Below are 22,449 nucleotides of genomic sequence, written 5' to 3'. Positions count from 1 at the left end.
AAAGATTCGCAAGCATGTCACTCCGTGTCTCCAGGTCGTTCTTGCTGGCGAGAGCAACACATCATCACTAGCCCTCAGGGAGATTCAAATTAAAACCACATTGAGATATCACCTTACACCAGTTAGAATGGCCAAAAGTAACAAAAGAGGAAACAACATGTGTTGGAGAGGATGTGGAGAAAGGGGAACCCTCTTGCACTGTTGGTGGGAATGCAAGTTGGTGCAGCCTCTTTGGAGAACAGTGTGGAGATTCCTCAAGAAATTACAAATAGAACTTCCCTATGACCCTGCAATTGCACTCTTGGGTATTTACCCCAAAGATACAGATGTCGTGAAAAGAAGGGCCATCTGTACCCCAACGTTTATAGCAGCAATGGCTACGGTCACCAAACTATGGAAAGAACCAAGATGCCCTTCAATGGACGAATGGATAAGGGAGATGTGGTCCATATACACTATGGAGTATTACGTCTCCATCAGAAAGGACGAATACCCAACGTTTGTAGCAACATGGAGGGGACTGGAAGTGATTATGCTGAGTGAAATAAGTCAAGCAGAGGGAGTCAATTATCATATGGTTTCACTTATTTGTGTAGCATAGCAAATGTCATGGAGGACAAGGGGTCTTAGAGAGGAGAAGGGAGTTGGGGTAAATTGGAAGGGGAGGTGAATCATGAAAGACTATGGACTCTGAAAAACAACTGAGGGGTTGGAAGTGGCAGGAGGGTGGGAGGTTGGGGTACCAGGTGGTGAGTATCATAGAGGGCACAGATTGCATGGAACACTGGGTGTGGTGAAAAAATAACGAATACTGTTTTTCTAAAAATAAATAAATTAATTTAATTTAAAAAAATCTGTGATCACAATGACACCATGTTAATTAGCACAAAAACAGACACATAAACCATTGCAACAGAGTATTGAGCCCAGATATGGACCCGCAACTCTATGATCAAATAATCTTTGACATAGCAGGAAAAAAAAATCCAGTGAAAAAAGAGGCTATTCAATAAAAGTTGCTATGAAGATTGGACAGCAAGGTATTAAACTTGACCATTCTCTTACACCACACAGAAAGAGTCTAGACCCTTTCACAGCTGGCTGGGTGACTCAGCACAGGCCAGACTAACAGGAGGACAATGAAGCAGGCCCTTCCCTCAGAGGAAAATCAAAAGAAAAAGAGGACAACCACAGCAGGGTTCCCAAAGAATTGTAAAACCCCAGCATCAGGGAAAACGATATATTAAGCTCATGTTGTGGCCCTATAACATGTATATTTCATAAATACCTTTTAAAATTCATTCTGATGATTCTTTTCTTTTAATTTTTAACCTAATTTCTTATACAACTATATTTTAATACAACATATTCCTTAATGACTTTTTAACATCAACTTCGTTCATTATATTCTTTATCTTTTCTTTTCTTTTTTAATATACCTATTGATATAAGAGTCAAGGTAATCTTTTTTTTTTCCATATTCAATACTACCCTTATATATAAACCAGTATTAATTTCCATTTATTTCGGGAAAGTTGAGGCTTTTAACAAAAATATGAAAATACACCTAGGAGGAACAGAAGTAGCCATCCTCCCCCACATCAAGGATTCATAATCACAGTCCCTTCTTATTCTTCTGTCAGTGTTTCTGTGTATCTTTTTCTGTTCTGATATTATATAAATCTTATTCTTGGGGATCATTTTTGCTGGGTACTTCTTTTGTTCTTGAAATTTACTTTTATCTTTCTTTTTATTTATTCATTTGTGTTAATATATCTTATAAATATTACTCTTCCTGCTTTTTAGCTCTTCCACTGTTAGTGGGAATGCAAGTTGCTGCAGCCTCTTTGAAGAACAGTGTAGAGATTTCTCAAGAAATTACAAATAGAATTTCCCTATGACCCTGCAATTGCACTCCTGAGTATTTACTCCAAAGATACAGATGTCCTGAAAAGAAGGGCCATAGGTACCCCAATGTTTATAGCAGCAGTGGCCACGGTGGCCAAACAGTGGAAAGAACCAAGATACCATTCAATGAAACGAATGGATAAGGAAGATGTGGTCCATATACACTATGGAGTATGGTGCCTCCATCAAAAAGGACGAATACCCAACTTTTGTAGCAACATGGATGGCACTGGAAGAGATTATGCTGAGTGAAATAAGTCAAGCAGAGAGAATCAATTATTGTACGGTTTCACTTATTTTTGGAGCAAAACAAATAGCATAGAGGACATGGGGTGTTAGAGAGGAGAAGGGAGTTGGGGGAAATTGGAAGGGGAGGGAAACCATGAGATACTATGGACTCTGAAAAACAATTTGAGGGTTTTGAAGAGGCGGGGGGTGGGAGGTCATGGTACCAGGTCGTGTGTATAATAGAGGGCACATATTGCATGGAGCACTGGGTGTGGTGCAAAAATAATGAATAGTGTTATGCTGAAAATAAAATAAATAAATAAACAAATAAATAAAAGGGATCAATAATATCAATAAACCATTGGCCACCCTAATCCAAAAAAAAAAAAGAGAGAAAACCCAAATTCATAAAATTATGAATGAAAAGGGAGAGATTTCAACTAATGTCAAAGTAGGAGAAACAATCATCAGGAGTTATTATTAACAGTTATATGCCAATAAGCTAAGCAACCTAGATTAAATGGATGCATTCATGGAAAACTCTAAACTCCCTAATTTGAACCAGGAAGAAATGGACAACCTGAATAGATTAATATCTATTCACAAGATTGAAGAAGTGATCAAAAACTTCCCAAAAAACAAGAGCCCAGGACCTGATGGATTCCCTGGGGAGTTCTACCACACATTCAAAGAAGAAATAACACCTATTCTCCTGAAGCTGTTTCAGAAAGTTGAAGCAGAAGTAAAGCTTCCAGACTCTTTCTATGAAGCCAGCATCACCTGATCCCCAAACCAGACAAAGACCCTACCAAAAAGGAGAATTTCAGACCAATATCACTGGTGAATATGGATGCTAAGATTCTCAACAATATCCTAGCCAACAGGATCCAACAGCACACTAAAAAGATTATCCACCATGACCAGGTGGGATTCATCCCTGGGCTACAAGGATGGTTCAACATTTGCAAATCAATCAATGTGATACAACAAATTAATAAGAGAAAAGAGAAGAACCACATGGTCGTCTCAATTGATGTAGAAAAAGCATTTGACAAAATCCAACATCCATTCCTGTTTAAAATGCTTCAAAGTATAAGGATAGAGGGAACACTCCTGAACTTCATAAAATCTATGAAAGACCCACAGCAAATATCATCCTCAATGGGAAAAAGCTTGCAGCCTTCCCGTTGAGATCAGGAACAGGACAGGGACGCCTACTCTCACAACCCTTGTTCAACATAGTATTAGAAGTCCTAGCAACAGCAATCAGACAACAAAGAGAAACAAAAGTTATCCAAATTGGCAATGAAGAAGTCAAACTCTCTCTCTTCGCAGATGACATGATTCTTTATATGGAAAACCCAAAAGACTCCACCCCAAACTACTAGAACTCATACAGCAATTCAGCAACGTAGCAGGATACAAAGACAGTGTGCAGAAATCAGTGAATTTCTTATACACTAACAATGAAAATACAGAAAGGGAAATTAGAGAATCGATTCCATTTACTATAGCACCAAGAATCATAAGATACCTGGAAATAAACTGAACCAAAGAGGTAAAGGATCTGTACTCGAGGAACTACAGAACACTCATGAAGAAATTGAAGAAGACACAAAAAGATGGAAGACAATTCAAGGCTCTTGGATAGGAAGAATAAACATTGTTAAAATGTCTATACTGCCTAGAGCAATCTATACTTTTAATGCCATTCTGATAAAAATTCCAGGGGTATTTTTCAAAGAGCTGGAGCAAATATTCCTAAAATTTGTATGGAATCATAAGAAATCCTAAATCACAAAAGAAATGTTAAAAAACAATAATAAAACTGGGGGCATCATGTTACCTGATTTTAAGCTTTATTACAAAGCTGTGATCACCAAGATAACATGGTACTGGCATATAAACAGACACATAGACCAGTGGAACAGATTAGAGAGCCCAGATATGGACCATCAATTCTATGGTCAATTAATCTTCGACAAAATAGGAAAAAATATACAGTGGAAAAAAGTCTCTTCAATAAATGGTACTGCAAAAACTGGACAGCTATATGCAGAAGAATGAAACTCGACCATTCTCTTACACCGTACACAAAGATAAACTCAAAATGGATAGAAGACGTCTATGTGAGTCAGGAATCCATCAGAATCCTAGAGGAGAACATAGGCAGTAATCTCTTCGATATCAGCCACAGTAACTTCTTTCAAAATATGTCTCCAAAAACAAAGGAAACAGAAGCGAAAATAAACTTTTGGGACATCATCAAGATCAAAAGCTTCTGCACAGCCAAGGAAACAGTCAAGAAACAAAGAGGCAACCCCCAGAATGGGAAAAGATATTTATAAATGACAGTACAGACAAAAGGTTGATATCCAGGATCTATAAAGAACTCCTGAAACTCAACACACACAAAACAGTCAATCATATTTTAAAAATGGGCAGAAAATATGAACAGACACTTCTCCAATGAAGACATACAAATGGCTATCAGACACATGAAAAAATGTTCATCATCAGGAGCCATCAGGGAGACTCAAATCAAAACCACATTGAGATACCACCTTACACCAGTTAGAATGGCCAAAATTAGCAAGACAGGAAACAACATGTGTTGGAGAGGATGTCGAAAAAGGGGAACTCTCTTCCATTGTTGGTGGGAATGCAAGTTGGTGCAGCCAATTTGAAAAACACTGTGGAAATACCTGAAGAAATTAAAATTGAGCTTCCCTATGACCCTGTAATTACACTACTAGGTATTTACCAAAAAGATACAGATGTAGTGAAAAGAAGGGCCATCTGTACCCCAATGTTTATACAGCAATGGCTACGGTCGCCAAACTGGGGAAAGAACCAAGATCTCCTTCAATGGACAATGGATAAGGAAGATGTGGTCCATATACACTATGGAGTATTATGCCTCCATCAGAAAGGATGGATACCCAACTTTTTTTTTTTTTTTAAGTTTTTTTAAAAGTTTTTTTTTTTAAAGATTTTATTTATTTATTTGTCAGAGAGAGAGACAGCAAGCACAGGCAGACAGAGTGGCAGGCAGAGTCAGAGGGAGAAGCAGGCTCCCTGCGGAGCAAGGATCCCGATGTGGGACTCGATCCCAGGACTCTGGGATCATGACCTGAGCCGAAGGCAGCCGCTTAACCAACTGAACCACCCAGGCGTCCCGATACCCAACTTTTGTAGCAATGTGGACTGGACTGGAAGAGATTATGCTGAGTTAAATAAGTCAAGCAGAGAGAGTCAATTATCATATGGTTTCACTTATTTGTGGAGCATAGCAAATAGCATGGAGGACAAGGGGAAATGGAGAGGAGAAGGGAGTTGAGGGAAATTGGAAGGGGAGGTGAACCATGAGAGACTATGGACTCTGAAAATCAATCTGAGGGTTTTGAAGGGGCGGGGAGTGGGAGGTTGGGGAACCAGGGTGTGGATATTAGAGAGGGCACAGATTGCATGGAGCACTGGGTGTGATGGAAAAATAATGAATACTCTTATGCTGGAAAAAGAAAAATCACTCTCAACATGAAAATCTAAATGCTCCATAAAATGGCACAGAGTTTCAGATTGGATGAAACGACAGGCCCTGTCCATATGCTGTCTACAAGAGGCAGTTTTGGAACCTAAATATACATCCAGACTGAAAATTAAGGGATGGGCCAGCATCTTTCATGCCAATGGGCCTCAAAAGAAAGCTGGAGTAGCAATTCTCATATCAGATAAATTAGATTTTAAATTCAAGACTCTAGTCAGAGATACAGAAGGACACTACATCATTCTAAAAGTGTATATCCACCAAGAAGATCTAACAAATGCAAATATTTTTGCTCCCAGGAAACAAACTTTTTAAAATGAAACCTAGATTTTCTCCACTATAGAAAGACTGTATTGTTCCTTCTGCTCTTCCTCTGACTCTTGCTTGGCATCCTTCCGACTGTGTCTGTTCCATTATCTGCGCTGTTAGCTCAGCAGGTCAGGCCCAGATCCTACTCCAGATCTTAAGGTCTGTGTGCATTAAATAATTGGTCTGATGATCAGCTGTGTTGACATCAAGGTTGTGAGTACAATCTTGAATTATCATGCCTGTCCACATGAGCAGGTGATCACAACACAGGCATGGACAAATGGCGGGCTGTAATGTCCAGTACAAGAGCAATGATGTCACTCTGCCTTTCCTTCCTCCCAGTTTCTTAGGCCCACAAAAGCTCCATGGAAGTCTCTCTCAGGGGCATATAAACATCACATGGCAATCAGATTCTTGGGCTGATGTCCACACCACTTCAGGGTGTCAGTAGATGTTCCAGCATAACCCCCATGGTGCAAAGATTATCCAGACTACAAAATGTGTCCTATGGCTCCACGACCACCTGTGCATGAGTTGGCATAGCTCAGAAATCCCCTAATAAGTCTGCCTAATATCTCGAGGTATAAAACTTGACCACAACTCTTCACTAAGTTGGTCAGGTGAGGAAAGAGGTCTTATAGCTGAAAAAGGACAGTAGACCTTCCATGTCTCACAACCTGTCAGGTGCACATAAGAACTGGGCTGTGCAGACAGCAGCATGACCAGTGACAGAGGGCCTCATTCACCCAGACCAGAACTATAGGCCTTCACCTGGACCTGGGTGAGGGCGGTGGTGGTGCAAATATCATCATGTCGGTGTGGCTGTCAAGACTGACCACAGGCAGTTCGGTACAGGTACATAAAGTGAAAACAGACCCTGGCTGGAACTTCTCTGCTATCAATGTTGAAAGGAATGTACTGGATAGATCAATCACTGTGGTGTGGTCCCCTGCAACTCCTTCAATGTCCTCAGCTGACTGCACAGTATTGACAATGGAAGTTGTAGGAGAGGACCTGGCTATGTACATTCTGTTAGTCAACTCTAAATGGCCACCTGCCTATAAGGGCTATAACGTCTGACACATGGGGGAACTGAATGGAGACATGATCTGGTTTATGACACCTCCCTTCAAGCAACCTTGAACTATAGGCTCATATTGCTCAGTCCCCTATTACAAACAACATCAGTGGGTATATATAGTCTTGATATGGCAGGGATAGGAGTGGCAGTTCTACAGCCTAATGATGGACACTCCCACCAGAGAGATCATGTTCTTCTGTGTTCCCACAGTATGCCTCCAGGATGTCAGGTCATATGTATCTTTACCAGGAAAGGTCAGGGCCAAAGTGTCACTCAAAGAGTTTCACCAAAATTTTCTCCATGAGTGACATTGCAGGGAAGTTGAACACCTTCTACTACCCTGCCTGTTCTACGGATAACCTAAGGTGAACCCATTGCTTATATTTGGGGGGTCCCTGGGAAGCAGTGTAACATGGCTCCATGGTCAATGAAAGCAGCAAAGCTTTAGTATGTGTGCGTCTGGAGGTAATAGAGATGGATAAGGTGGATGTCCTTGGACAAGTGACAGGCTCCTGAACTGTCAGGTCCTGAGACAGGGGCCATGGCAGGAGCCAACCACCCACCGATTGTCAGGGTTGGATTCCCATTAGCTCTCCATACCTGGCTGGGGCTGTGGTGTTGGAGAGGTGATGGAAAACCCTGATTGGTAAGTCCGGCAGTCTCTAGATGGGCCTCAGGAACCTGAAAAAAGTTCAGACTTGTGTCCCAGCAGTCCTGAGATGAACTCATTAGGGAACTCTGATCTCAGAGCTGCCCATACAGAGAGGTGTGGGTCACCCATCTCCACTGGAAAGGAGCTGGAATGAAGTGCCACCACTTGACTAGGGGTGATAAGGTGCCCAGATGCCCCTTGTACCCTTGGGACCCTCCACTCTGTTGCCCTTTGTAGAGAACGTGGGGCCATTTAGCCTTTGTGGCTAAATAAATAAATATAAATAAAAATAAAAATTCTTGTGTTTCAGGAAAATTCTCCTTGTTACTTCTGACTATAGCATCGATGATGTCTAATACCTGCTGTCCTGAATCCGGTATTACTATTAATTATAAAGGCACTGGCTTATTATTAGGGCTGTACTTGATGAAGAACTCCTCAGATTCTGGCAACAGAGGTGTCTCCTCTGTTGTAAATGGTCCAAGGTTCCTGGGATGGTGGTGCTAGGCAAAATGACACTCCCACTGAACCATCCCAATTCTACCTAAGAGGAAGTGTGCCTCACCTGTGCTTGTCCCCACCACAGGCACTGGGTGTTCCTGCCACAAAAATCCATGTCCCAGCAATGAGACCCTCTTCCTTCTTACCTCAGTGGGACTGAGGTCTTGAGTTGGCTCTTCCTCAGAGTGCTTCATTTTCCATTGGGCCTGCACCTCTTGCCCTGTTTTCTTGATGTGCTTGGCATAGACCTTGGGAGCACGGACAAAGGTGGAGGGTCCACCAGGAAGTCCCTAAAAGCAGACCTTTAATACTTCATTGTTTTCAAAGAATGTTGAATTTTCGGGTCTGTCCACCCCAGGCAGTAGGTACATGACAGGTGCTTAAGCAACAGCTCAAAAGCATATCAAAATACTCACAACAGCATATCAGTGCCCTTGTTTCCATCCATGAGGACAAAAAATTCCAGGAAACCTTGCATTTCCACGATGGTGTGGTTGTCTATCCCTTTGTCTCACTCATGCTGGTCCTTGGACATGTTGATACATGGTGACCGGGAACACCTGGGATGGAAGTTGCCTCTTCCTCAATTAATGAATTGTGGCCTTTTGCGCTCAGGTGTCCCACTCAACCCCTGAGAGTCTGGAGGTGATTGGGGACAGTAACAAGGGGTGCACCCACACGGAATACCTGCCTTGGACAATGTCTGCACAGGCTGGCACAATGCCCATGGTAGAGTTGCCATGTCATTGCCTAGGGCTGCTGCTCTAAGATATATAACCGACTCCCTGAAGCCCCACAAAGTGTTGAGCAGGTGGTCTCTCAAATGGCAGAAACTTAAGGGCACCACCTTTATATCCTAGAACCAAATAGTCTACACACCAGGTTCCTACATGGGGAAATAGGCAGGGCCTTACTTTCCAAGTTAGCACCCCTGTTTTCAACCCAGGCCTGTTCCTGTAATTATAGCTCATCTCAACCATCCCCAACATCCAGTTTAGTATTGTTTAGAGACAAATAGGAAATACACACACGTAGGGCTCCCCAGACTGGTGCCTGTTGGTGGGTCTGTGCCAAGAGTCTGACCTTTTACATCATTGAAAATTAGGCTGGGTCTTCTGGCAACACCTGTCATCAGCTCAAGCGATGTTGCAGACCACCAACAAGCAGCAGTTCCTCCTCAGAGAAGCTGAGTGATCTGGGTGAGGAGGCGAGTGAGGCATTCTCAGCTCCAAGGCATTGCTGGGGGCATGGGCGGTTTCCCAAACCCACCATTGTGGACAATTATATTGGGGACCCACAGCTTCTGTATTGAATTATGAACATGCAGTCTGTGTCCAGTTACATACAGTGGGTAAACAGGTGACTTCCTGGCATCTGAACTCCCCCTCTGGGGACATGAGACCCACATGGCCATTCTGACTAGAGGTGTGGTTTCTCTACACCCCACATTGGAAGTGGAGTTCCAGATTTTATGGTTTACTGAGCCCAGAAGCCAGGGAGGCACAATGACCCAGGTTAGGCCTGACCACCATCATAGACCCCAAGGAGCAGGAGATAGAGAACAGGACAGCAAGAACCTAATCACAAAGGAGGTGGATGGGGCTGAGGTCCTTAATGTTTCACAGGCTCACCTCTGTGTGGTTACTTTAAAAAATGCCTGGGAGAACCAGAGTGGTACTCCCAGGCATGCCCATCCAAGGTTGTTGGGGGGAGGTGGTGAGTTTCATGGGACTCTGTGTCCTTGGCCCAGGCAGCAGCTCAGAACAATAAGTTCATTGTTTGTGATTACCTACACAGCTAATGTCAGTGCTCAGCTTCAGACTAAGAGAGAAGGGAGGGGTGAATATTCCTAGGGCTCTCTTGGATTCCAGAGTCATCAGTGGGCACTTCTGCCTATTTTCTGATTAATTTAGTGGGATTCAATGTTCAGGATAATGGTCTCAGTTTTGTATTCAGAAAGTAACTCTTCAGGGTTGTGCAGCTTGCACTAGTTGGGATCACACGCAAGTCATCTTCTCCTGCCCAGAGCCACCCCAGTGTGGAACAAGCAGCATGGGTGTGGAGTAGCTCTCCATCATCCTGGACCCTCTTTGGGACTGGAGTAAGAGAAATTACCTGAGCAATTGGGGGAAATTGGAAGGGGAGGTGAACCATGAGAGACTATGGACTCTGAAAAACAATCTGATGGGTTTTGAGTGGTTGGGGCATGGGAGGTTGGGGGAACCAGGTGGTGGGTATTAGAGAGGGCATGGATTGTATGGAGCACTGGGTGTGGTGCAAAAACAATGAATACCGTTATGCTGAACATAAATTAAAAATAAATTTAAAAAAAAAAAGAGAGAAAACCCTCACTGGTCATGAGCACCATTTTGTAGAAATGTAATGAGTTTTCCATACAGGAGCCTGTGGCAATTTCCCTTCATTCTGCACCCAAGGACCTCGGTTCAATTCTCCGATGATGACTCAGGTACTTTGGACAAAGTCTTGCCTCTATGTGGGTTCTTATAGTCTTACAAAGATATGGACACCACCACTGTGCACTTTTCAAGTTTTATTTCAGAGTGCTTGTCAGTGACCTATCACAGAACTGGTGTGAGAGACTGGTGCTGTGTGCCGAGAGCCCAGTGATGTGCGCCTGGAACTCTGTTTTGTGAGCCTCGACACCTGTGATGTGCGCTGAGACACTTGAGCTGTATGCTGGGACCCCTGGGATGTACGCTGGGACCCCTGGGATGTACGCAGAGTCCCCACGGATGTGGGCAGGGACCACTGCGATGTACGCTGAGATGCCTGTGTCTCCTCCAGACTCCTGGAAATATGGATGTCAGCTTTGCCTCCTCCTACTGTAGTTTCAGCCATTCTCCTGTGGACTGGCTTTTGTTGTTCAGGGCTCTGCAGTCTGATTTCATGATGAGCTTCACCAACTTCCTCTTCCTTAACTGTAACTGTCTTGTTAGTTCTTAAATTTGTGGTGAATCCAAAGAGGAGTGCAGTTATTAAGGCATAAATTCGAGCAAAGACCACTCTCAGATATATCAGGGATTCATGACTCTGCAAGACTAACCGCACTCTACTTGGAGGGGGTCCACTGTCTATGCTCCCACCAGCACCCCTATCAATGCACCATGGAGGACCCCAGCCTATGTGGCAATGACAGTTTCTGTTATTGTTGCAAATCCCCCTGTGGCCGCATTTCTCAGGTAAACAGTCATAATTCAGATGGGCCACACTGCCATTACAGTAAGTGTTGTTACAGAACCTTCCTGGAGCACAGGGGGTACCAGGTCTCACGTGACCAGCATCATTTGCTCCTGTGGAGCGATGTGAGTCCAGCCCAAAACACCAGAATCCTGAGATTAGAGACTGATGGAATCCCACGTGTTCTTGCAAGCGGGGGAGGTGTGTGACATTACCACATTGCAGCCTTCCACAATAAATGTCTTCGATGGCACAGAAGTCAGCTTTCATTCTCCCTTCAATTCTTCTGCAGTGTCCGTATCTATTGCCTCTTCTATTTATGGTATAGCAGGCATCTGCACCGTTCACAGCATTTTTGCCAAAGATTTCTTGGCAGTGCACAGTGCGGTCAGTGCAATTTCCATGATAACAATAACCCTCTTCTGTGCATGGGGTTCCATCTTGCATATAGAAATCACCAGGGCATGCCAAGGACTCCCCTTGGCAGTACTCGGGAAGATCACATATATTTTGGATTGGTCTGCAGAGTGTCCCAGGAGGGGAATAGGTGCAGTTTGTACAGCATCGGCCTGTATTACATTTGCTGTCTATTGTGAAGGTACAATCATTTGTACAGCAGAAGTTGTTGTAACACTGTTTGAAGGAGCCACAGTCACACTCCTCACCTTGATCCAGTATGTAGTTTCCACAACGATCGTGGGTCAGGCTTTTATTTAAATATACCATTTTGGTGCTAAATAGGCACTCACCTTTCCCACGACCCACTATGTGCTGTACATGCATATAGGAACAGTTACTGAAGGAATCTGTCAGAGACAGTGGTCTGTGCATAATACACATGGACCTTCTCTGACAAAAACAAAATTTCCCATCATAGAATAAACCAAAATTTTTTCCCACCTTTTGTGCTGCTGTGATAGATAACAATAGATACTGTCTGCCTAGGTAACCAAGCATGATGAGGTTTTGTTTATGGCAAATACCATATAACTGGGGTTCATAATTATGATCCTCTGGCCCTTCTTTAATTAAAATTATGGATGAATGTGGTTCAAGAACGGTATATATAAAAGACTGATAATATCGAACATATGGGCTATGTACCTCATGATAATACTCCAAGTAAGTTGGATCTTCCTGATCATAAATGATCATGAATCCAATATAGTAATTGATATCAATAGCTTGAAAGAATGTGTCAATTAAACTAAATACCCTTATCAAGAATTGGGCACATTTTGACACATTGTTAAACACAGTATACATTGAGTTGGAACTTAGGGCAAGTGCTTTCATATTTCCATGATGGGATGAATACATCTTACTAGAGATCCTGGGGACAACACTGGCATTTGCTTGAAAGAATAGGGGATCTCTGTCCTCCCGATATCCCAGTTTATAGGTAGATCCTGTCGCATTTATGTCTGCCACTATCTGAGAAACAATGTGCTCAAACCTTTGGGAATTGCTGAGGGGTTTGATTTCATAAGCAAGGTCATCCAACTTCAAGATACCTTCAAGACCCCCATAACATGTGTCCACAGTGACCATGGAAAGAGGAATCTCTTCCAGGTAGCCGAGGTAGTAACAGTCTGGAGGGATGAAGGGGTAGTCCATCTGCAAGGCTCCTTGGTCGTCCTGAGTCATCATCAGCAGATGTCTGGACAAAAACAGTTTCTTGCGCCGCATGTGGATAACGTGCCTCTTGCCCCCAAAATGTAGGCTGTAGGATAGCCAGCCTGGTATCTGAACACCTTTGCCATGGTACAGCTCCTTCCTGGGAATGACTACTTCAGAGGATATGTAGCGCCATGACGGACGGCCTTGAGAACATTGGACAGGAGCCAGCCCTGCCCAGACGGCAAGCAGCAAGAAGAGCATCCTTATGATGACCTGGCCCTCTGCCAGCCTCAGGCCACTGCTCAGAGATATCTGTCAGCAAGAAGGGATCAAGGGTAGATCCTAGTGAGGGCCAGGTCTAGAGCATTTGACAGAATAAAGAGCTACTTCATACTACCAGGACCCCACAACTAGGGGCCACCTATGGGGATGAGGTCACAGTCACAGGGTGTGGCAGTGGGTGGGCCTGCACACCTGTGCAGCTGGGTGGATGTGCGAGAGATGGGTGGGCCATGTGCATGTGTGCTCACCTGGACATGGGAAGTGTGTCAGACCCAGAGGCTTCACCAGATTCACCATGTTCAATCTTACCTCCGGATACATGAATACATGATATACATTTATAATGCAATAAACTCCTTTACCAGCTCCATCACCCGTGGAACTGCAGGGTCACTTTCTGTGGATTACCCCCATAATTCACTATAAATATCACTGTTCCCTACTTTGCTGGCATGTGAAGGTAGAGAGTGAAAATTTTATTATATAAAAAAGAAACAAACAAAAATTTTCCTTATAATAGTTGGAAATAATGGCTTGCAATATTATATGCATTACTATGTGTCTATTACTGTTTGTCATATATTTGCAAGTAATGTGATACTTTTGAGAGTTATTTATTATTTTTAATTGTATTTATTTTTTTTATTTTTTTAAATTTATTTATTATTTATTTTCAGCATAACAGTATTCATTATTTTTGCACCACACCTAGTGCTGCATGCATTCCGTGCCCTCTATAATACCCACCACCTGGTACCCCAATCTCCCACCCCCGCCCCTTCAAAACCCTCAGATTGTTTTTCAGAGTCCATAGTCTCTCATAATTCACCTCCCCTTCCAATTTCCCCCAACTCCCTTCTCCTCTCCATCTCCCCATGTCCTCTAAGCTATTTATTATGCTCCACAAATAAGTGAAACCATATGATAATTGACTCTCTCTACCTGACTTATTTCACTCAGCATAATCTTTTCCAGTCCCGTCCATGTTGCTACAAAAGTTGGGTATTTGTCCTTTCTTATGGAGGCATAATACTCCATAGTGTACATGGACCACATCTTCCTTATCCCCATTCATCTGTTGAAGGGCATCTTGTTTCTTTCCACAGTTTTGCGACCATGGCCAGTGCTACTAAAAACATCAGAGGTACAGATGGTCCTTCTCTTCACTACATCTGTATCTTTGGGGTAAATACCCAGTCGTGCAATGGTGAGGTCATAGGGAAGTTCTATTTTGAATTTATTGAGGATTCTCCACACTGTTCTCCAAAGAGGCTGCACCAACTTGCATTCCCACCAACAGCTGAAGATAGTTCCCCTTTCTCCACATCCCCTCCAACACATGTTCTTTCCTGTCTTCATTGTTCCAAGATTCATTGTTTATGCACCACACACAGTGATCCATGCAATATGTCCCCTCCTTAATACCCACCACCAGGTTCACCTAAACCACCACCCCATCCCCTCCAAAACACTCAGTTTGTTTCTCAGAGTCTATAGTCTCTAATGGTTCATCACACCCCTCCACTCTCTCCTGATTCACTTTTCCTTTCCTTCTTCTGATGTCCTTCCTGTTTTTCCTTATTCTCCACAAGTAAGTGAAGCCAAATGATAATTGACTCTCTCTGCTTGACTTATTTCACTCAGCATAATCTCCTCCAGGCCTTTCCATATTGAAACAAGAGTTGGGTATTAATTTTGTCTGAAGGAGGCATAACACTCTATTGTATATAGAGAGCATATCTTCTTTATCCATTCGTCCGTCTATCCATTCATCCATTAAAGGTCTTCTTGGCTCTTTCCACAGTTTGGCAACTGTGGTCATTGCTGTTATGAACACTGGGGGCAGATACCCTTCCTTTCACTACATCTTTATCTTTGGGATAAATATACACTAGCACAATTGCAGGGTCATAGGAAAGCTCTATTTTCAATTTCTTAAGGAATCTCCACACTTTTTTCCAAAGCAGCTGAACCAACCTGCAATCCCAACAACAGTGGAAGAGGGTTCCCCTTTCTCCATATCCTCTCCAACACACGTTGTTTTCTGTCTTGTTAATTTTGGCCATTCTAACTGGTGTAAGGTTGTATCTCAATGTGGTTTTAATTTAAATCTCCCTGGTGGCTCATGATGATGAACATTTTTTCACGTGTCTGATAAACATTTGTATGTCTTCTTTGGAGAAATATCTGTTCATATCTTCTGCCCATTTCTTGACACGATTATCTGCTTTTGTGTGTTGGTTTGAGGAGTTCTTTATAGACTTTGAATATCAGTCCTCTATCTGTAGTCTTTATTCCCAGGCATCTTATGGTTCTTTGTGCAATAGTAAGTGGAATTGATCCTCTAATTTCCTTTTCTATACTTTCATTGTTAGTGTATAAGAAAGCAACTGATTTCTGTGCACTGATTTTGTATCCTGCCACATTATTGAATTGCTGTATGAATTCTAGTAGTTTGGGGGTGAAATCTTGTTGATTTTCCATATAAAGTATCATGTCATCTGTGAACATGGAGAGTTTGACTTCCTTGCCAATTTGAATACCTTTATTTTCTTTTTGTTGTGTGATTGCTTTTGCTAGGACTTCGAGTACCATGTTGAAAAAGAGTGGTGGGAGTGGACATCCTTTTCGTGTTCCTGATCTCAAAAGGAAGACCCTCAGCTTCTCCCCATTGAGAATAATATTTGCCTTGGGTTTTTCCTACATAAATTTTGTGAAGTTGGTGAATTTAACCACTATCCCTATACTTTGTAAAATTTCAATCAGGTACTGTATTTTGTCATTTTTTTCTTTTTTTTTCTGCATCAATTGAGGGGACTATGTGGTTCTTCTCTCTTCTTTTAATTATTTGTTCTATCACATTGATTGATTTCCGAGTTTTGAATAAACCTAGCCAAAGAGGTAGAGGATCTGTATGCAGGAGCTACAGAACATTCATGAAAGGAATTGAGGAAGACCAAATATATATATATATATATATATATATATATATATATATATATATATATATACTTTCAGTACCATCCCATTCCACTGGCATTTTTCAAAGTACTAGAGCAAACAATCCTAAAATTTCTATGGAACCAGAAGAGATCCTGAATTGCTGAGAAAATGTTGAAACAGGAAACAACCCTGGAGAGCCTCATGTTTCCTGACTTCAAGCATTACTATAAAGTTGTGATCACCAAGACAGCATGGTACTGGCATAAAAACAGGCACATAGGTCAGTGGAAAATAGTAGAGAGCCCAGAACTCTATGGTCAAATAATCCTCGAAAAGAAAATAGAAAAAAAAAAATATAGTGGAAAAAAGACAATTTCTTCAATAAACGCTGCTGTGAAAATTAGACAGCTATGTATGGAAGAAGGTACCTTGACGTTTCCCTGACATCATTCACAAAGATAAACTCAAAGTAGTTAAAGACATCAATGTGATGTGAGAATTTATCAAAATCTTAAGAACATAGGCAATAACTTCATTGACATCAGCCACAGCAACTTCTTTCAAGACATATCTCCAAAGACTAAGGAAACACAAGTGAAAATGAACATTTGGGACTTCATCAAGATCAAAAGATTCTGTGCAGCAAAGGAAATACTCAACTCAATGAGGCAACACAGGGCATGGGAGAAGATATTCGCAAATGACAGTACAAAGGGCTGATATCCAGGATCTATAACGAACTCCTAAAACGAACACACACAAAGCAGATAATCATGCCAAAAGATGGGGCATAAGACCAGGACAGACAATTCTTCAAAGAGGACATACAAATGTCTATCAGGCACATGAAAATATATTCATCATCACTAGCCATCAGGGAGATTCAAATCAAAACCACATTGAGATACCACCTTATACCAGGCAGTATGGCCAAAATTACCAAGACAGGGATCAGCATGTGTGAGAGAGGATGTGGAGAAAGGGGAACCCTCTCACACTGTTTTTGGGAATGCAAGTTGGTGCAGCCACTTTGGAGAACAGTGGGGAGATTCCTAAAGAAACTTAAAATAGAACTTCCCTCTGACCCTGCAATTGCACTACTGGGTATTTATGACAAAGATACAGATGCAGTGAAAAGCAGGGACATCTGTACATCAGTTTTTATAACAGCAAAGACCACAGTCGCCAAACTGTGGAAAGAGCCAAGATGCCCTTCAAAATACGAATGGATAAAGAAGTTATGGTCCATATATCCTATGGAGTATTATGCCTGCTTCAGTAAAAATTAATACCCAAATTTTGTACCAACATGCACAGGACTGGAAGAGATTATTCTGAGTGAAATAAGTCAAGTACAGAGCCAATTATCATTTGCTTTCACTTACTTGTGGAATATAAGAAATAACAGGGAGGATACTGGGAGAAGGGGAGGAGAAGTGAGTAGGCAGAAAGTGGAGGGGGTGATGAACCATGAGAGACTGTGGCCTCAGAGGAACAAACTGAGGGTTTGGGAGGGGAGTGGGTTGGGGTGTTAGGTGATCCTGGTGGTAGCTATTAAGGAGGACACATACTGCATGGAACACTGGGTTTGGTGCATATTTGGAGAATCTTGGAAGACTAAAGAAATAAAATTAAATTTTAAAAAAATAAAAGAAAAAGAAAAAAAACACATAAGAATGCTTTAAAAAAAAAAAAAAAAAGAAAAGAAAAAGCCACAAAAGCACAAAACCCTCCAGAGAACAAAAATCTGGAAAACTACTTTAAATATAGCACAGCTCCTTGACAGGGGCAAGGAGGACTCAACCCACGCAAGACTAAATGAAAACAATGAAGCAGGTCCCTCCTCCAGAAGGCAAGCTGAAAAAATGACAGGACAACTACCACAGGGTCTCCATAAAACTGTAAAACCCCTACATCAGGGAAAACAATATATTAAGCTCAGAGTATTGCCCTAAAACCTGTATATTTCTTAGACACAAGTTTTTTTTTTTTTTAATTCAATCTAAGGATATTTAAAAAAATTTTTTGATCAATTTACCATTACAACTACACGTTTAATACAACATATTCCATTATAACCTATTAACTTGAACTTTTTTTCATACATACACCCGCGTTTTTCTTTTTCTATTATTCTTTGTCTTTTTAAATATACATATATTTAAATCTCAAGGAAATCCTTTTTTCCCTATTGAATACTACCCCTATATATAAACCAGTTTTAATCTCCCTTTATATATGGAATGTTGAGTCTTTAACAAAGATATCAAGATATACCCAGGAAGAACCAGAGTAACTTTCTTGCCTATATTGAGGATGTATAACCACCTTCCCATCCTTCCCATCTGTTAGTGTTTCTGTGTATTTGTTCTGGTTCTGGTATTAAATAAATCTTATTCTTGGAGTTCTTTTTTTTTTTTTTTCTTGTTATTTACTTTTGTGGATCTTTTTGTCCTATTTTGTTTATATACCTTATGAATCTTACGTTTGGGGCTCATTTTGGTGAGGTTTTCTATTTTCTCCCTCCCTCTCTCTCTCTCTCTCTTTTTCTTTCTTTTTGGTGGTGATTTCCAATTGCTCCTATGGTGCACTTTACCTGGAATGTGGTTGATATATTCAACTCTAATCCAATCATCCACCTCTCACTAAAATGACTAGGAAGAGGAACACCCAACAGGGGAAAAATTCAGAGATTGTGCCCTCTCCATCAGAACTATTGGGTATGGCCATAAACATTATGACAAAGGGAGATCAGGTAGCAGTTATCCAGGTAATGGCTAGAAGTGGAGGAAACCATTGGTGACAACATAGAATCTTTAAAGGTAGAAGTGAGAGCTGATCTGGCAGAAGTTAAAAATGTTTTCAGTGCGATCCAATCTAATCTAAATAGTCTAACAGCTAGGGTAACTGAGGCAGAAGATAAGAGTTAGTGATCTAGAGGACAAACTGATAGGCAAAAAGGATCAGGAGGAAGCCAGAAACAAACAGCTTAGAAGCCCTGAAAACACAATTAGGGAAACGAATGATGCCATGGAACTTTCCAACGTCAGAATCATTGGGATTCCTCAGGGGATGGAAAAAGAGAGAAGACTGGAAGATATCATTGATCAAATTCTGGTTGAAAGTTTCCCTAGTCTGGGGACTGGAACAGCCATTCATGTCCTAGAAGCAGAAAGGGTAACCACCAAGATCAACGAATCTAAAAAGGCCTCGAGACACTTTATTGTGAAACTTAGGAACCATAATTTTAGACAAGAGTTTCTGAGGGAATCAAGGGGGAAGAGATTCCTTACATACAGAGGAAGGACCAACAGAATAACACCAGACCTGTCCACAGAAACCTGGCAAACCAGAAAGGGCTGGCAAGACATACTCGGGGCACTAAATGAGAAGAATGTGCAGCCAAGAATACTTTATCCAGCAAGGTTACATTCAAAATGGATGGAGAGATAAAGAGCTTCCAAGAATGTTAAGGTTTAAAAGAGTATGCGACTACTAAGCCAACACTACAAGAAATATTCATAGGAGTTCTACAAAAGGAGAAAGAACCCAAGAGTGACACAGAACAGAAATTTACAGGGAAAACCTCTAGAAACAAGGACTTCACAGGCAACTTGATGTCAATAAAAATGTATCTTTCAATAGTCAGTCTCAATGTGAATGGCATAAATGCTCCCATAAAATGGCACAGAGGGCAGACTGGATAAAACGACAGGACCCCTCCTCATGCTGTCTATACAAATAGAAATGGACATAGACTGACAAAATTAAATGGCAAGGAATAAAAAAGAAGAACCCAGCCAAAATGAACCCCAAGAATAAAATTTATATAATATCAGAACAAAAACAAATACACGGAAGCATTAACAGAAGAAAAAGGTGGAAGGGTAGTTGTAAATTTTAATGTGCGTGAGGAAGGTTATTTTGGTTCTTCCTGGGTAGATCTGGTTATCTTTGTTAAAGAACTCAATGTTCCAGAGATAAAGGGAGATTAAAACTGACTTATATACCAGGGTAGTATTGAATAGGGAAAAAGGATTACTTTGAAGCCTATATCTTAATGTATTTTTTTTAAGTAGAAAATGAAAGAAAAATAAAAATACAGGTGCATGTATGAAAAAGTTCAAGTTAAAAGGTGGTTATGGAATATATTGTATTAAACCTCTGGTTCTAATGTTCAATAGGTTTAGGAAATTAAAAGAATAAGAAGCCTGAGAATGAATAAAAACAAAACAAAACAACGAAGTTGTAGCTATAAAAAATACAGGTTTTAGGGCAATACCATGAACTTAATCTATTGTTTTCTCCTGATTTTGGGCTTTTAAACAGTTTTCTGGGGCCCCTGTGGTGGTTGTCCTTTTGTTCTTTTGGCTTGCCTTCTGGAGTAGAGGCCTGGCATACTGTTTTCCAGTCAGTCTTGCTTGGGTTGTGTTGTCCTGCCCCCTTTCAAGGTGCTGGGCTCTGTTGAAACCAGTTTTTCAGGTTTTGTCTTCTGGAGGATTGTTTTATTGTTTTTTGTTTGTTTGTTTGTTTGTTTTGTTTTGTTTTGTTTGTTCTTCTTGTTTTGTTATGTTTTGTTTTTGTTTTTGGTTTTGGTTTTGTTTTGTAATTTATTTTTTATCCACCATGACCAGGTGGGATTCCCCCTGGGCTAAAAGGATGGTTCAACATTCGCAAATCAATGTGATAGAACAAATCAATAGGAGAAGAGAGAAGAACCACATGGTCTTCTCAATCAATGCAGAAAAAGCATTTGACAAAATCCAGCATCTGTTCCTGATTAAAATGCTTCAAAGTATAGGGATAGAGGGAACATTCCTGAACTTCATCAAGTCTATCTATGAAAGACCCACAGCAAATATCATCCTCAATGGAAAAAGCTTGCAGCCTTCCCGTTGAGATCAGGAACATGACAAGGATGCCCACTCTCACCACTCTTGTTCAACATAGTATTAGAAGTCCTAGCAACAGCAATCAGACAACAAAGAGAAATAAAATGTATCCAAATTGGCAATGACGAAGTCAAACACTCTCTCTTCGCAGATGACATGATTCTTTATATGGAAAACCCAAAAGACTCCACCCCCAAACTACTAGAATGCATACATCAATTCAGCAACGTGGCAGGATACAAAGTCAATGTACAGAAATCAGTGGCTTTTTTATACACTAACAATGAAAATACAGAAAGGGAAATTAGAGAATCGTTTCTATTTACTATAGCACCAAGAACCACAAGATATCTGGTACTAAACCTAACCAAAGAGGTAAAGGATCTGTATTAGAGGAGTTACAGATCACTCATGAAGAAATTGAAGAAGACACAAAAAGATGGAAGACCATTCCATGCTCTTGGATCAGAAGAATAAACATTGTTAAAATGTCTATACTGCCTAGAGCAATCTCTACTTTTAATGTCATTCCGATCAAAATTCCAGTGGTATTTTTCAAAGAGCTGTAGCAAATAATCCAAAATTTGTATGGTATCAGATGAGACCCCGAATCACTAAGGAAATGTTGAAAAACAAAAATAAAACAGGGGGCATCATGCTACCTGATTTGAAGCTTTGTTTTTGTTTTTGTTTTTTGTGCGCCTTTTTGTGGCTTGTTGGAGGTTTAGTGTAAAGCAAACTGCACCCACACCTCTGTCTCATAGAGAAGCCTCAGTCTGTTCCCCTCTTGGTGGTCAGGAACACACAGACTCCCCCTCTGTAAACACTGCTGAACAGCGCAGGCTTCCACAGGTGGTGCGCATCCCCAGCCATGGTCTCAGGGGCACTCCAAGACCTTGATTATCTCTGCACTGCTGTGCCACTGAATCCAATAGTGATATTGGTCCAGAGAGCCCTCTTCCAGTGGCTCCCTGTGCTCAGACAGCTGTTTGGCGACTGGGCCCAAGCTGCCGGGTGTGCTCTTTTGCATGGCTGCTGCTGCTCCTGCTTTTGCTGAGAATCCCAGGCATAGATCTCACCAAGTTCCTTCAGGCTCAGGCTGGGAGCATCTAGTTCCCCAGGTGGTCCTAGAGACTGCCTGTTAACATCCACATCAAGTTCTCTTAGGCATGGGTGGGGAGCACATGGGCAGACCCAGTTTGTGCAGTGTGCACAGAGGGCAAAAGGCTGTGGTACTAGAGAGCACCCACAAACCCTCTCATGCATGGAGCCAAGATGAGTGGTAGTG

General features: G+C 41.5%; 1 protein-coding gene across 1 annotated transcript; it reads right to left on the bottom strand.

The window, feature by feature from the left end:
- Window positions 1-10,794: 10,794 nt before the first annotated feature.
- On the bottom strand, window positions 10,795-13,359 carry LOC131837294 (disintegrin and metalloproteinase domain-containing protein 21-like; the record flags this gene model as incomplete). The annotated part of the gene is made up of 1 exon (XM_059183454.1): window positions 10,795-13,359. A coding segment is annotated over one exon (2,565 nt), but the record flags the coding sequence as incomplete, so codon positions are not given.
- Window positions 13,360-22,449: the final 9,090 nt, after the last annotated feature.

This window comes from Mustela lutreola, chromosome 7 (genome assembly GCF_030435805.1).
Source record: "Mustela lutreola isolate mMusLut2 chromosome 7, mMusLut2.pri, whole genome shotgun sequence".
In the NCBI taxonomy this organism is placed as follows: Eukaryota; Metazoa; Chordata; class Mammalia; order Carnivora; family Mustelidae; genus Mustela; species Mustela lutreola.
Note: the sequence above shows the minus strand (reverse complement) of the source record. Positions and strands in the feature narration are given on the sequence as shown.